Source organism: Leptonychotes weddellii, chromosome 1, assembly GCF_054177405.1.
Source record: "Leptonychotes weddellii isolate Sample4059 chromosome 1, ASM5417740v2, whole genome shotgun sequence".
Classification (NCBI taxonomy): domain Eukaryota; kingdom Metazoa; phylum Chordata; class Mammalia; order Carnivora; family Phocidae; genus Leptonychotes; species Leptonychotes weddellii.
In genome coordinates, this window is record NC_138369.1 from 21533087 (window position 1) to 21546697 (window position 13611).

Genomic DNA, 13611 nt, shown 5'->3' on the forward strand with positions numbered 1-13611 from the left:
ACACACACACACACACACACACACACAATGGAATATTATGCAGCCACCAAAGAAATGAAATCTTGCCATTTGCAACAACGTGGATGGTATTATGCTAAGCGAAATAAGTCAGTCAGAGAAAGGCAAGTATCATATGATCTCACTGATATGAGGAAGTTGAGAAACAAGACAGAGGATCATAGGGGAAGGGAGGGAAAAATGAAACAAGACAAAACCAGAGAGGGAGACAAACCATAAGAGACTCTTAATCTTGGGAAACAAACTAAGGGTTGCTGGAGTGGAGGTGGGTGGGAGGGATGAGGTGGCTGGGTGGTGGACATTGGGGAGCGTATGTGATATGGTGAGTGCTGTGAATTGTGTAAGACTGATGAATCACAGACCTGTACCCCTGAAACAAATAATACATTATATGTTAATTAATTTAATTTAATTTAATTTAAAAAATAAAGTAGATTTCATTTTTTTAAAGTAATCTCTACACCCAAGGGGTGTAGGTAAAGGGCCTACGTGGGGCTCAAACGTACAACCCCAGGATCAACAATCGCACGCTCTACCAACTGAGCCAACGAGGCACCCCTCAAAATAAAAACTTTAAATTAAAATAATATCTAAGAAATACATATAGCTAAATACATAGATGCTCATTATTCACATTTCTACTTGTGATTGGAGGGGTGGAGAACAAAAGTCAAAGAAGCTTGGCGTGTGTTAAATGCTACTTACCCAGATACCTCTTCATGCTTTTTTCAAAGTCACTTGACACTTCATTTATGAGACTTTTCATGAGTTCTTCTCTTTCTTTCCCTTCCTTTAAAGACTCAGGTATCAGCATTAACATGTGATCCAGCCATTCCTGCTGAATAGGTACTATAGGACTGCTTTCTACACATTGCTTCATATAAATATAGTTGAACTGAGAATATAATAAGAAAAAATAAAGTGTTCTAAATGGTGTAGAATTTCAGCATAACTCCTGAGCTCTGTCTATTCAAGACAACATTTTTTTCAGAATAGATGTATTCTGAAAAATAACATGTTTTCAGAATAAAAACATTTTACCCAAAAGTATGACCTACAAAGAAACCATTTTTTAAGTGCTCAGTTTATATTTATTGAATGAATAAGAATTGGAAATTGGGACCAAAGAGTGGGCTAGGGAAGCTGGGTGTGCCCACGTATTATCCACTCAAACACTGAAATATTTAGCATTAATCCATTTGAAATGGATTTCCAAATGAAACCAGAAGAAACAGAGAGGGGCTCCAATACAGCATACCCAAGTGGTGGCGCAGAAACAGAACCGATTAGAATTTAATCTGGAGGGGGGCATCTGAGTAGAGTAAGAACCAACTGGTCACCTCCAGGATAGTGTGAGATAATCACAAAAACAAGTTGATTTAGGCACACCAGAGCCTCAAGCAGGAAAGGACCCTGGTAGGGAATGGAGGGCCTGGAGTGGTGGACCAAACAGAAGTTCATAGCCTCAAAGGATTCAAATAGGGAAACTTAAAGAGTAAGAGGAATTGGGAAGAGGAGAAAGGGATTATTTACAACCTTTATGTTGGGCAAAGGGCTCTAAGCAATATAGACCTCTATTTCTGAAGCACATCAACAATATACAGCAGGTGTCCCTGCATTTCATGTCACTGTTACATGGCTAACCTGTGATCACAACGGCTCTGTGTCCTGGATGAAAACAGTCAGGGCTGGAGGAGGGAGCCCTGCCAGGGAAGTGAAGGCAGGGTGGCAAGTCTAGAGGTTCTTCCCACTGGACCCATATGTGGTAGCAGCCAAAATGAATTTCTAGTAGGTGAAATGTCATATACTTCATAAAAGGGGCTTTGTAGATGAAGCATGAGTGAACTAGATACAGAAGGCAATCCCTCAACTTTTTTTTTTTTTTTTAAAGATTTTATTTATTTATTTGAGACAGAGAATGAGAGGGAGGAGGGTCAGAGGGAGAAGCAGACTCCCTGCCGAGCAGGGAGCCCGATGCGGGACTCGATCCCGGGACTCCAGGATCATGACCTGAGCCGAAGGCAGTCGCTTAACCAACTGAGCCACCCAGGCACCCAATCCCTTAACTTTTAATACATAGAAGAATAAATCATACTCTCTGGAGCCCTCATGTATGAACTATAAATTCACTGGAGGTCAGGTGTCTGGGCAGGAAAACATTTTGCTCTGTCTTTTCAAAGAAACCACTTTATATTTTTCTTTGTTTTTGATAAGTTCTTGTCAAATTAATGTTCTTTGTATACTTTTCATTTTCTCAAGGCAAAACAAAGATCCTTTGTTTAACTTATTATTCCTTCATTCAACAAATATTAATTCAATGAATATTCATTGTTCCAGTAAACAAAGACAAAACCCCTGCTCTCTTGGAGATTATATTCTGGTACAATAGCAGCATAATTTTATAAATTCTCCCGTAACAATAAGTAATCTGACAAAAATAGACAAGTACAAGTAGAAAGACAATACTTAATCTTGTTTACCAAGATATTTTAACATGAAAATTTAAGTTTGTCTCAAAATTAATTTAATGTAATCCCAATAAAAATATCTGCATACATTTTTATAGAACTAGACTTATTGAGCCTAAAGTTCATGTGGAAAAATAAACATGTGAGAATCGCCAAGAAATCCCTGAGAAAGAATATCTACAAGGGAGGACTAGCCCTAGGAAACATTAAAACATACTATAAAGTCTCTCTAATTAAAACAGTGTGGAACAGGAGCCTGGATAGATGGACTAGCAGAAAAAAAAAAATGAAAGTCCAGAAATAGGCCCAGTATGTAGGAAAATTTAGCATATGATAAATGTGGTATCTCAAGATGAATATTTTAAAAATAGTTCTGGGACAACTGGCTAGCCATTTGGAAAAAAAGAAATTTAATCCATACCTTCCACCATACACAAGAGTAAATTCCAAATACATCAAGAATTTAAATTAAACAATAAAACTACACAAGGACAAAAAAATGGATAAATTCTGCTATAATTGAGGGTAGAGGAAAACTTTCTAGCTATGATTCAAGTTCCAGACACAAAACAAAAAAACAAAACAAAACAAAAAAAACGACTGACAAATTCTGACTACATAAAAATTAAAATGTTTACATGGCAAAACAAGTCACAATAAAAATGATCAAAAGACAACTGACAATCTGGGACAAAAGATTTGCAACGTATATCTCAAAGTATAAAGAATGCTTAAAAATGTAAGGGATAGATGAAATTTGAGGACATTATGCTGAATGAAATAAGCCAATGACAAAAAATAAATATTATATAATTCCACTTATATGAGGTATCTAGAGTAATCTAATTCATAGAAATAGACAATAGAATGGTAGTTGCCAGGGACTTAGGGAAGAGAGAAATGGGGAGTTGTTTAGTGAGTATTCAGTTTCAGTTTTGCAAGATGAAAAGTTCTAGAGATTGGTTGTGCAACTATGTGAAGAAACACCACTGAATTGTACACTGAAAAATGGTTAAGATGGGGGCGCCTGGATGGCTCAGTCCGTTGAGCATCCAACTCTTTGTTTCAGCTCAGGTCATGATCTCAGGGTCATGGGATCAAGCCCCGTGTCGGACTCCATGCTCAGCAGGGAGTCTGCTTGAGATTCTCTCTCTCCCTCTCCTTCTGCCCCTCCCCCCCTGCTCGTGCACGCTCTCTCTCTCTCTCAAATAAATAAATATTTTTTAAAAATAAATTTTAAAAAATGGTTAAAATGGTAAATTTTATGTTGCATTTTACTAGATTTTAATTTCAGGGAAAATAAGACCAAAACCCAATAGAAAAATAGGGAGAAAATATGAACCAACATTTTACAATAAAAATTTTATAAAAATGGTCCTTAATTCTATGAAAAATATTTAATCCTATCATAATTTTAAAAAGCATACTTAAACTACCCTGAGATACTATTTGTCACCTATCAGACTGATAAAAAGTAAAAAATATGACCCCCACATTCTGTGGTGAGACTATGGGGAAGAAGTACTCCCACAAATTGCAAGTAGGAATGTGAATTGACACAATCCTTTTGGAGAGAAATTTTGCGATATCTACCAAAACTGCATATTGACCCAGCAGCCCAACTTCCAGAAATTGAGAATATACCTCCAATACAAAAACACACATACAAGGCAATTCATGGCAGCAAAATACTGGAAACATTTGAGAGTGACCAAATAAATTATTATACATCCACACATTGATGTTCTGTGCAGCAGTGAAAAAGAATGAGGAAATCAAATCAACACATTGTACACCTTAAACTTACACAATGTCATATGTCAATTCTATCTCAAGAAAACTAAGAAAAAAGAGTGAAGATCATCTCTATAAACTGATATAGAGTAAATTCTAGGTATGTTGTTAAAATGCAAAAGAATATTTAAATTATGATACATTTTATATAAGATAAAAGGGGAAATACAAAAATAAATCTCTTCCTTTATGAAAAATTAAACATAGGAAGGATAAACCAGAAATTAATGAGACTGGTTATTTAAAGGGAGTGGGTTTGGGAGATGAGTGATTCCAAGGTCAGTCACTTAAGCATCTGCCTTAGGCTCAGGTCATGATCCTAGGGTCCTGGGATTGAGCACTGTGTCGGGCTCCCTGCTCAGTGAGGATTCTGCTTCTGCCTCACCCCACCGTTCTTGTGCTCTCTCTCTCTCTCAAATAAATAAATAAAATCTGGGGCACCTGGGTGGCTCAGTCATTAAGTGGCTGCCTTTGGCTCAGGTCATGATCCCAGGGTCCTGGGATTGAGCCCCACATTGGGCTCCCTGCTCGGCGGGAAGCCTGCTTCTCCCTCTCCCACTCCCCCTGCTTGTGTTCCCTCTCTTGTTGTGTCTCTCTCTGTCAAATAAATAAATAAAATCTTTTTAAAATAAATAAATAAATAAATAAAATCTTTAAAAAAAAAAAAAAAGAGGGAGAGGGTTGGACCAGGTAGAAAGTATGGGGGGATGGGAACAGGGCAAAAAGGATGGGGACCCTACTCTGAGCTTATCTCTTGATGTAGTTCTGACTTTTAAACCATGCTACTGTTTTACATGCTTAAAATATAAGTAAAGAAAATCAATAAAGATGAGGGGGGAAAAACAAAATGAAAAACAAACAGAAAGTCATGAACCTAAATAGATTTCAAATTAATAACATAGTCACACTGAAAGGGTGTAGAACTAACCAAAGTAACTTTTGAACACAGTAGCTTCACTATACCTTCACGATAAATACAAAAAACCAGAGACAAATATTGAACTGTAGTGAGTAGGTATATTTTTCACAGTCTCATGAATTAGCAATTTAAAAACTATTTATTTGTATTCTAGGATTTAACAAAATAAGTAAATATTTTATGGTTTGTAAAAGCCAGGTTTCTCACTATCAGAAAAGGGAGCTACAAATATGGAAAGGGGAGGACTAGAATAGATCCTATGATCCTGAATTGGAATAGGAGACATCAGTATAAACACATGATTTTTAAGATAGATAGATGATAGAAGGATGGATGGATAGATAACTGCCTAGCTCTTTCTGCTGAGAGAGCCAAGAAGCAATTTCATCCATTGTCAAGGAACACATCTAACTCCCATATCACAGTTTCTAAATACCATTCTCTACTAAAAAGGCCAGGAGTCCTTGGAGAGATGAGTGATTCCAAGGTTAGAACAGAAAAAGTACAGGAAAAGCCTGAAACATCTTATTGCATCAGAACATAAGAACTCAAAGAATGATGGGATAGGAAAAAGAGGACATAGGGACTCCTGGGTGGCTCAGTCGGTTAAGCGTCTGCCTTTGGCTCGGGTCATGATCTCAGGGTCCTGGGATCAAGTCCCTCATCGGGCTCCCTGCTCAGCAGGGAGTCTGCTTCTCCCTCTGCCCCTCCCCCTGCCTGTGCTCTCTCTCTGGGTCAAATAAATGAACAAATAAAATCTTAAAAAGGAGGGCATAAGAGTTAACTTGAAAGGAGTGTCTGGGTGGCTCAGTCGTTGGGCGTCTGCCTTCGGCTCAGGTCATGATCCCAGGGTCCTGGGATTGAGCCCCGCGTCAGGCTTCCTGCTCAGCGGGAAGCCTGCTTCTCCCTCTCCCACTCCCCCTGCTCGTGTTCCATCTCTCACTGTGTCTCTCTCTGTCAAATAAATAAATAAAATCTTTATAAAAAAAAAGTTAACTTGAAGAACTCCCACTGGCCAAATCTGGGACAACTGAATGTCACAATAAACAATAATAATAACAACACATTATAACTCAATGGTTACAATAAGACTCCATAGCCCATACTGGTATGAGTGAATGATGAGAGAAAGGATGAAGTTCTTCCTTACTATAAAATTCCAACTAAAAAATATACAAGGAATGATGGAAATATTATTTGGTAACCACCATAATAATCACTGTTTCAGGTAAGAATGTTAACATTATAGGAACAGGTAAAGCGTATAGAAGAATTTTTTATAAACTTTTTCCACTTTTCTATAAATCTGAAATTATTTCAAAATAACAAGATGGTTTGTACATTTTTTTTAAAGATTTGTTTGTTTGTTTATGTACTTATTTGACAGAGAGCGAGCGAGCATGCACGAGACAGCACAAGCAGGGGGAGTGGCAGAGGGAGAGGGAGATGCAGGCTCCCTGCTAAGCAGGGAGCCCTTGCGGGGCTCCATCCCAGGACCTCCATCCCAGGACCCTGGGATCATGACCTGAGCCGAAGGCAGATGCTTAATTGACTGAGCCAGCCAGGTGCCCTAAAAGATGTTTAAATGAATGGTCTAGTTGTACATTTTTCCTTTGTTTCTTACTTCAATTGTTTTTCTTCAATTTTTTTTCAATTAGTTGCTCACTCCAAAATTCTGTCTGCTCCATTATTGTGCTGCTTGATCTTAAAAGTCTTGTGATGGTTCCCAATCCCTCACTATATATCAATGGACTGACCTCTTTCTAGTAATGAACCTGCTTTCCTCTGCTTGCTTTCTCTCTCTCTGCTTAGGTGATTTCATGACTGTTAGTATCATCTATATGTGTTGATGGGTCCTAAATCCATATCTCTAGAACTGAGGTATTCCTGAAAAATCAGTATAGCCATAGGAGACCTTTGATCTCCCAAGCCCTCTAAGCCATTCCTCCCTTAGTCTTAGCTATCTCAATAAATGGCACCAATTACCTTATAAAGTCAGGCCAAAACCCTAAAAGTCATCCTTGGTTCCTCTTTTGCTTACCTTTCATATCCAATCTATCAGTAGTCCTATCATGTCTACATCCCAAATATATCCTGAATCGATCAACTTTTTCTAGCTCTTTTACTATCATTCTAAGCTATAATCATCTCTCATCCAAGATTGTTGTCTTTTACTACTAGCTGATTCTTCCTGCTTTTTACTCTTGCCCTGGCCATAATCCATTTTTTAAAGTATCAAAGTTGTTTTTTTTCCCTCACATCACTGTCAAAGTGGCTTTTTATCAATAAAATATAAATCAAATTATAATATTCCCATGAGTAGAATCCTTCAATGACTTCCCATTGCAATTTGGGTAAAATGAACTCCTTACCATAGCCTACATAATCTGGCCCCTGACTCTCTCTTCAAGTTCACTTTATGTACTCTCATGAGCTCATTCAGTATGCTCTAGTCAAGCTGACCTTTCAGTTCCTGGCACATACCAAACTGTTTTCTCCTTCAGGACTTTATTTTTTTTTTATTTTTTATTTAAATTCAATTTAACAAGTTAACATATACTGTATTATTAGTTTCAGGGGTAGAATTTAGTGAAACATCAGCTGCATACAAAACCCAGTGCTCATTACATCAAGTGCCCTCCTTAATGCCCATCACCCAACTTTCCCATCTTTCCCCCACCTTCCCTCCAGCAACCCTCAGTTTGTTTCCTATAGTTAAAAGTCTCTTATGGGGTGCCTCGTTGTCTCAGTCAGTTAAGCATCTGCCTTCAGCTCAGGTCATGATCCCAGGGTTCTGCGATCAAGACCTGAGTTGGGCTACCTGCTCAGTGGGGAGACTGCCTCTCCCTCTCCCTCTGCCTGCTGCCCACCCTCCTGGCTTGTGCTCTCTCTCTCTCTCTCTGTCAAATAAATAAATAAAATATTTTTTTTAAAGTCTCTTATGGTTTGACTCCCTCTCTGTTTTCATCTTATTTTATTTTTCCTTCCCTTCCCCTATGTTCATCTGTTTTGTTTCACAGGATATAAAATCAACACACAGAAGTCAGTTGCATTTCTATGCATGTAACAATGAGGCAGAAGAAAGAGAAATCAAGGAATCTATCCCATTTACAATTGCACCAAAAACCATAAGATACCTAGGAATAAACCTAACCAAAGAAGTAAAGGATCTGTACTGCTTCAGGGACTTTAAACTTAACTGTTCCTCCTACTGGGAAATTCTCATCCCCAGGTCTTCCTATGGCTGGCTCTTTTCTACCATTCAGGTCTCCAAAATGCCACTGCCTCAGGGACACCTTCTCTGACCACCTGCTTTATATGGCTCCACTCTCTGACCAGTCACTCTCTATCCTGCTACATTGTATTTCTTTCATAGTACTTGTCACCATTATTTTGTTTGTTTTACTTGATTACTATGTCTTCCCCATTAGTATATAAGCTCCATAAGAACAAAAACTATGTCCATCTTGTTGATCAATCTTCAGCATCTAACACAGGATCAGGTACATAGTAAACATTTATTAATTTTTTCATGAATAAATGCTTTGATTATAGGTAGGCAAGGAAGATATTTTCTCTATTCCCCCAAATCTACAGCAGTTTTATAAAGTAGGTCAGGGTCAAACTCTAAAATATTACATAAAAAACTAGGCATGAATAAACTATATGATTTTATAGTGACAGGAAGTCTAAAATTCATTATTCTAATTATGTATCCTTAACTTATTGTGTTTTAACCCTTTCATCCCCTAAAATAAAAATATGTTACATGTCAATTATAGCCCAATAAAATATATATTTTATATATATATATGTGTATATATATGTACATATTTGACCCTTAGAATTAAAGCATATATTCTTCCTTCAGCAAAAAGATATCATCTTTGGAAAACTTCCTACTTTATGCCCCCACTATATTTTTTCATACTTCCATCACAATACCTGTTATATTTTACTGAGCTTAAGTGTTTATATTTATTCATTCATTAAGCATTTATTGAGTATCCACTACTGGTGTTCAATACCATAGATGTTAAAGATACAAAGATGATTAAGAAGCAATTCCTAGCCTCAAGCCTAGGAATATATCACTTAAATCCATGAAAAGATCAAGGGAATACCTAATGCAATGTGCTAAGTAAATTAACAAAAAATAAATAGGCTATAATAGGAGCAAAGAAAAAGTCATTTATCCAAACCCATAGAAAGAGGGTAAGGCTTCCTGAGGGTGATGACTGAGCTGAATTAGAGACAGCCAGATGAAAAGAAGAATGGATGATGCAGGGACATGCCAGACAAAAGCAGTGAAGTGAGAAATGTCATATTTCCTCAAGGATTAAGAAGCAAGTTCATGTGGGTAAAGCATAAGCATGATAGTGTGTAGGGAGAGGAGAGGCTGGGGAATAGGCAGGGGTCATACTACAGAAAGCTTTCCACGCCCCATTAAGCTTTAACGGGTATGGGAAGCCACTGATGTCTACTGTAGTCAAGCAAAGCAAGAGATGAAGTCCTGATCTAAGGCTAGGAGGAGAAGAGGGCTAATAGGAGAAATATTCACAGTACTTGGGGACTAATTGTATGACAGGTGGGTAGTTGGTGAGGGGAAGGAGAAGTTAAGACTCAGATGTTTTGAGCATGAGTGTCTCTATAGATAGTGGTAACAAGAACTAGAATCAAAAATAAGGAAGAAGAGAAGTCTGATGGAGGAAGCTGATGAGTTGTTTTTTTTTTTGACATGTTAAATTTGAGTTATTTTTGCATAAAAATATCTGAGAGTCATCAATATACAGAAGGTAGCTGAAATCAGAAAAGGAGAGAATCATCCTGGGAGATTCAAGGAAGGAGAACAGTGGTCCACAGGCAGGGAAGAGAAAGCCATGAAGATGACATACAGATAACAGAAAACCAGAAGAATAAATACAAGGGAATAAAAAGGAAATGAATGGTCAGCTAGAATCACACTGTTTTTTACTTTAGCCATTCTAGTGGGTATGTAGTGATAACTCATCATGGTTTTCATTTGCATTCCCCTAAAGACTAATGATGTTGATGATATTGAACATCTTTTAAAAATGTGCTTATTAGCCATCTATATATCCTCTCTGGTAAAATGTCTATTTATGCTTTTTACCCATTTTCTAACTGGATTGTTTGAGAGTTCTTTACATCTCTGAGACATTAAGTCCTTTGTTGGATATGTGATTTGTATTTTCACCCAGTGTGCAGCTTGTCTTCTCATCCTCTTTTTTTTTTTTAAAGATTTTATTTATTTATTTGACAGAGAGATAGCGAGAACAGGAACACAAGCAGGGGGAGTGGGAGAGCGAGAAGCAGGCTTCCTGCCGAGCAGGGAGCCCGATGTGGGACTCGATCCCAGGACCCTGGGATCATGACCTGAGCCGAAGGCAGACGCTTAACGACTGAGCCACCCAGGCACCCCTGTCTTCTCATCCTCTTAACACAGTCTTTCACTGAGCAATAGTTTTAAATTTTGGTGAAATATAATTTTTTGGGCTTTTTCTTTTATGGATTATGTTTTTGGTGTCATGTCTAGAAACTCTGCTTAGCTCTAGGTTTGCTTCTAAAAGGTTTATAGTTTTACAATTCTCCTGTTGTTGTCTTTTAAAAGGTTTTAAAATAGTTTTATGTTTTACATTTAAATCTATGATTTAATTTCAATAATTTTTGCACAAGGTATGAAGTTAAGGCTGAGGTTTGGGCTTTTTTGTTGTTGTTTATTTGTTTCAATTTTTAATGGATGTCCAATTGCTCCACTGTATTTGTTGAAAAGACTATCCTTCTTCTATTGAATTAATTTTTTTTTAAAGATTTTATTTATTTATTCATGAGAGACAGAGAGAGAGAGAGAGAGAAGCAGGCTCCCAAGGAGCAGGGAGCCCGATGCGGGACTCGATCCCAGGACCCTGAGATCATGACCTGAGCCGAAGGCAGACGCTTAACCATCTGAGCCACCCAGGTGCCCTATTGAATTAATTTTTGCACTTTGTCAAAAATCAGTTGGCTGTACTCGTGTAGGTCTACTTCTGGGTCATTCATTTATTCCACTGATCCATGTGTCCAACTATCTAAAAGCAAAAACATTTATTTTTTATTTTTTAGTAAAAACATTTTTAAAAAGTCAGCTGGAGGGGTGCCTGGGTGGCTCAGTCAGTTAAGTGTCTGCCTTCGGCTCAGGACATGATCCCAGGGTCCTGGGATCGAGTCCCACATCGGGCTCCCTGCTCAGCGGAGAGCTTGCTTCTCCCTCTCCCTCTGCCTGCCACTACCCCTGCTTGTGCTTCTGCTCGTGCTCTCTCTCTCCATCAAATAAATAAATAAAATCTTTTAAAAATAAATAAAAAATAAAAGTCAGCTGGAGGTCTAGTGAGAAGAGTATTAAAAAAACATGCCTTGGATTTGGCAATTAGTGGTCACTGGTGACACTAATGATGAAGAGGTGGGGTTCCTTCATGCCAGATTACCAAAAGCAGTGGGTTCAAAAGTGAATGACTGTTTCATGCCTGGCTACCTATTTTAGATTGTAAGACACTAGAAGGTAAGAACGGTGGATGAAGAGTGAGGATGCTAAGCACATACACACAAATATGCCTTGCAATTCACCCAGCCTCGTGTTAAATATTTATGAATGTTTTTATATCAGTTCTTATTATCTAGTAAAGAGGCAAATACACAGCCAAAGTCTCCATAAAGGTTGGGAGGGAGGTGAAGGAAGAAGATGAAAGAAAGAAAGATAGAAAGAAAAGAAAAGAAAAGGGAAGGAAGGAAGGAAGGAAGGAAAAAAGAAAGAGAACACTTGGAGAAGCTGAAATTGGCTTTTCCACAGATACTCAGTACAGGGATGTATCCTGAGCCCTCTATCCCCAAAGGGAACTTGAAGAGACTTGGAAAGCCTGTACCCCCATCTGGGAACATGCTGTATGAATTTCTCTTCCGTGTAGCCAGCTCCATAGGTTTCCATATCCTTTGCTGTGAAATAAGTGTTATGTGTCATCATCTTCCCAACAATCACACCATAGCCCCAAGTTGTCGACCATGCAGTCAGTGCCATTTTTTTTTAATCTAGCATCTAGTGTGTGGCTAGCACCCTATAGATTCTCAATAAGTAATCATTATTATATCAATATTAGAACAGTGAAAAACAGGGCGCCTGGGTGGCTCAGTTGGTTAAGCATCTGCCTTCAGCTCAGGTCATGATCCCAGGGTCCTGGGATCGAGTCCCGCATCGGGCTCCCTGCTCTGTGGGGAGCCTGCTTCTCCCTCTCCTCCCCACTTGTGCTCTCTATCTCACTATCTCTGTCTCTCTCAAATAAATAAAATCTAAAAAAAAAAAATTAAAAAAAAAAAGAACAGTGAAAAACAAAATGCATTTCCTTTATAATGGCAACTTTAAATTTTTTTCCAGTTTCTGGAATAAGAACTAAAACATTTACCACTAATCCTCAAATAACAAATGGCAACAAAAATATAACTCTTAAACCCCATATTGTCATCCATGACATGCTTGTTCCTTTGGCACAGAAAATGAAAATCTCAGTTTCTAAATTTCTTCCTCTTCTAGGATGGGTCTTATTAGCAGGTGGTCTTAGAAGGAGCTACTTTGTCATAATTTCTTTGGACATTTTAAAAACAGGAAATATTAAAAAAAATTGAACTCACTCCTTTCTTTTTAATTTCACTGGTCATCTGTCAAAAGCAAACAAATAAGACATAATTAAATCAAGGAGATAAAAGTTATAAGTGACTTAAATGTATGTATTATGTATATGTATTATTCTCTTAAAAATACTAGTTATATTGAGATCAACTTAAAATAATTACAAATTAAAATTGTATAAGGATAAACTTTTTAAAAAGACAGCCTAAACTTACAGTTGGAGGATAATCTGGCTCTGGGATTGGAGGTGTCCTTTTATCCAGCGTTCTGTCTAAACTTCTTTTGGCTCCATCAACTCTGGATTATAGTTTAAAAAATAGTTTATAGTTAAACTACTTATAGTTATAAAAAATGTCCGACTCTCTTGAAGACATCATTAAGATATATTATTAAAACATTACAGGGGGCGCCTGGATGGCTCAGTCGGTTGAGCGTCTGCCTTCTGCTCAGGTCATGATCCCAGAGTCCTGGGATCGAGCCCCACATGGGGCTCCCTGCTCACGGGGAGCCTGCTTCTCCCTCTCCCCCTCATGCTTGCGTGCTCTTTCTCTCTCTCAAATAAATAAATATTTGAAAAAAAATTACAATTTGGGGGTGCCCAGCTGGCTAAGTCAGTGAAGCGTGCAACTCTTAAACTCAATCTCATGAGTTCAAGCCCCACACTGGGGGTAAAGTTTACTTAAATAATAATCAGCACAATTAAATATTACAATTTGAACATCTTTTCAACCATA

The 13611-nt window shown here is 37.9% G+C and overlaps 1 protein-coding gene across 1 annotated transcript in view; it reads right to left on the reverse strand.

Moving 5' to 3' along the window:
* The window catches only part of DNAH12 (dynein axonemal heavy chain 12), a 151531-nt gene that overhangs the window by 121132 nt on the left and 16788 nt on the right, over nt 1–13611 (reverse strand). The window contains exons 5-7 of the mRNA XM_081805771.1: nt 13093–13174; nt 12880–12906; nt 724–913 (exon numbers count right to left, since the gene is read on the reverse strand). Of these exons, the coding sequence (XP_081661897.1) occupies nt 724–913; nt 12880–12906; nt 13093–13174 (299 nt within the window). The remainder of the gene's footprint in view (nt 1–723; nt 914–12879; nt 12907–13092; nt 13175–13611) is intronic.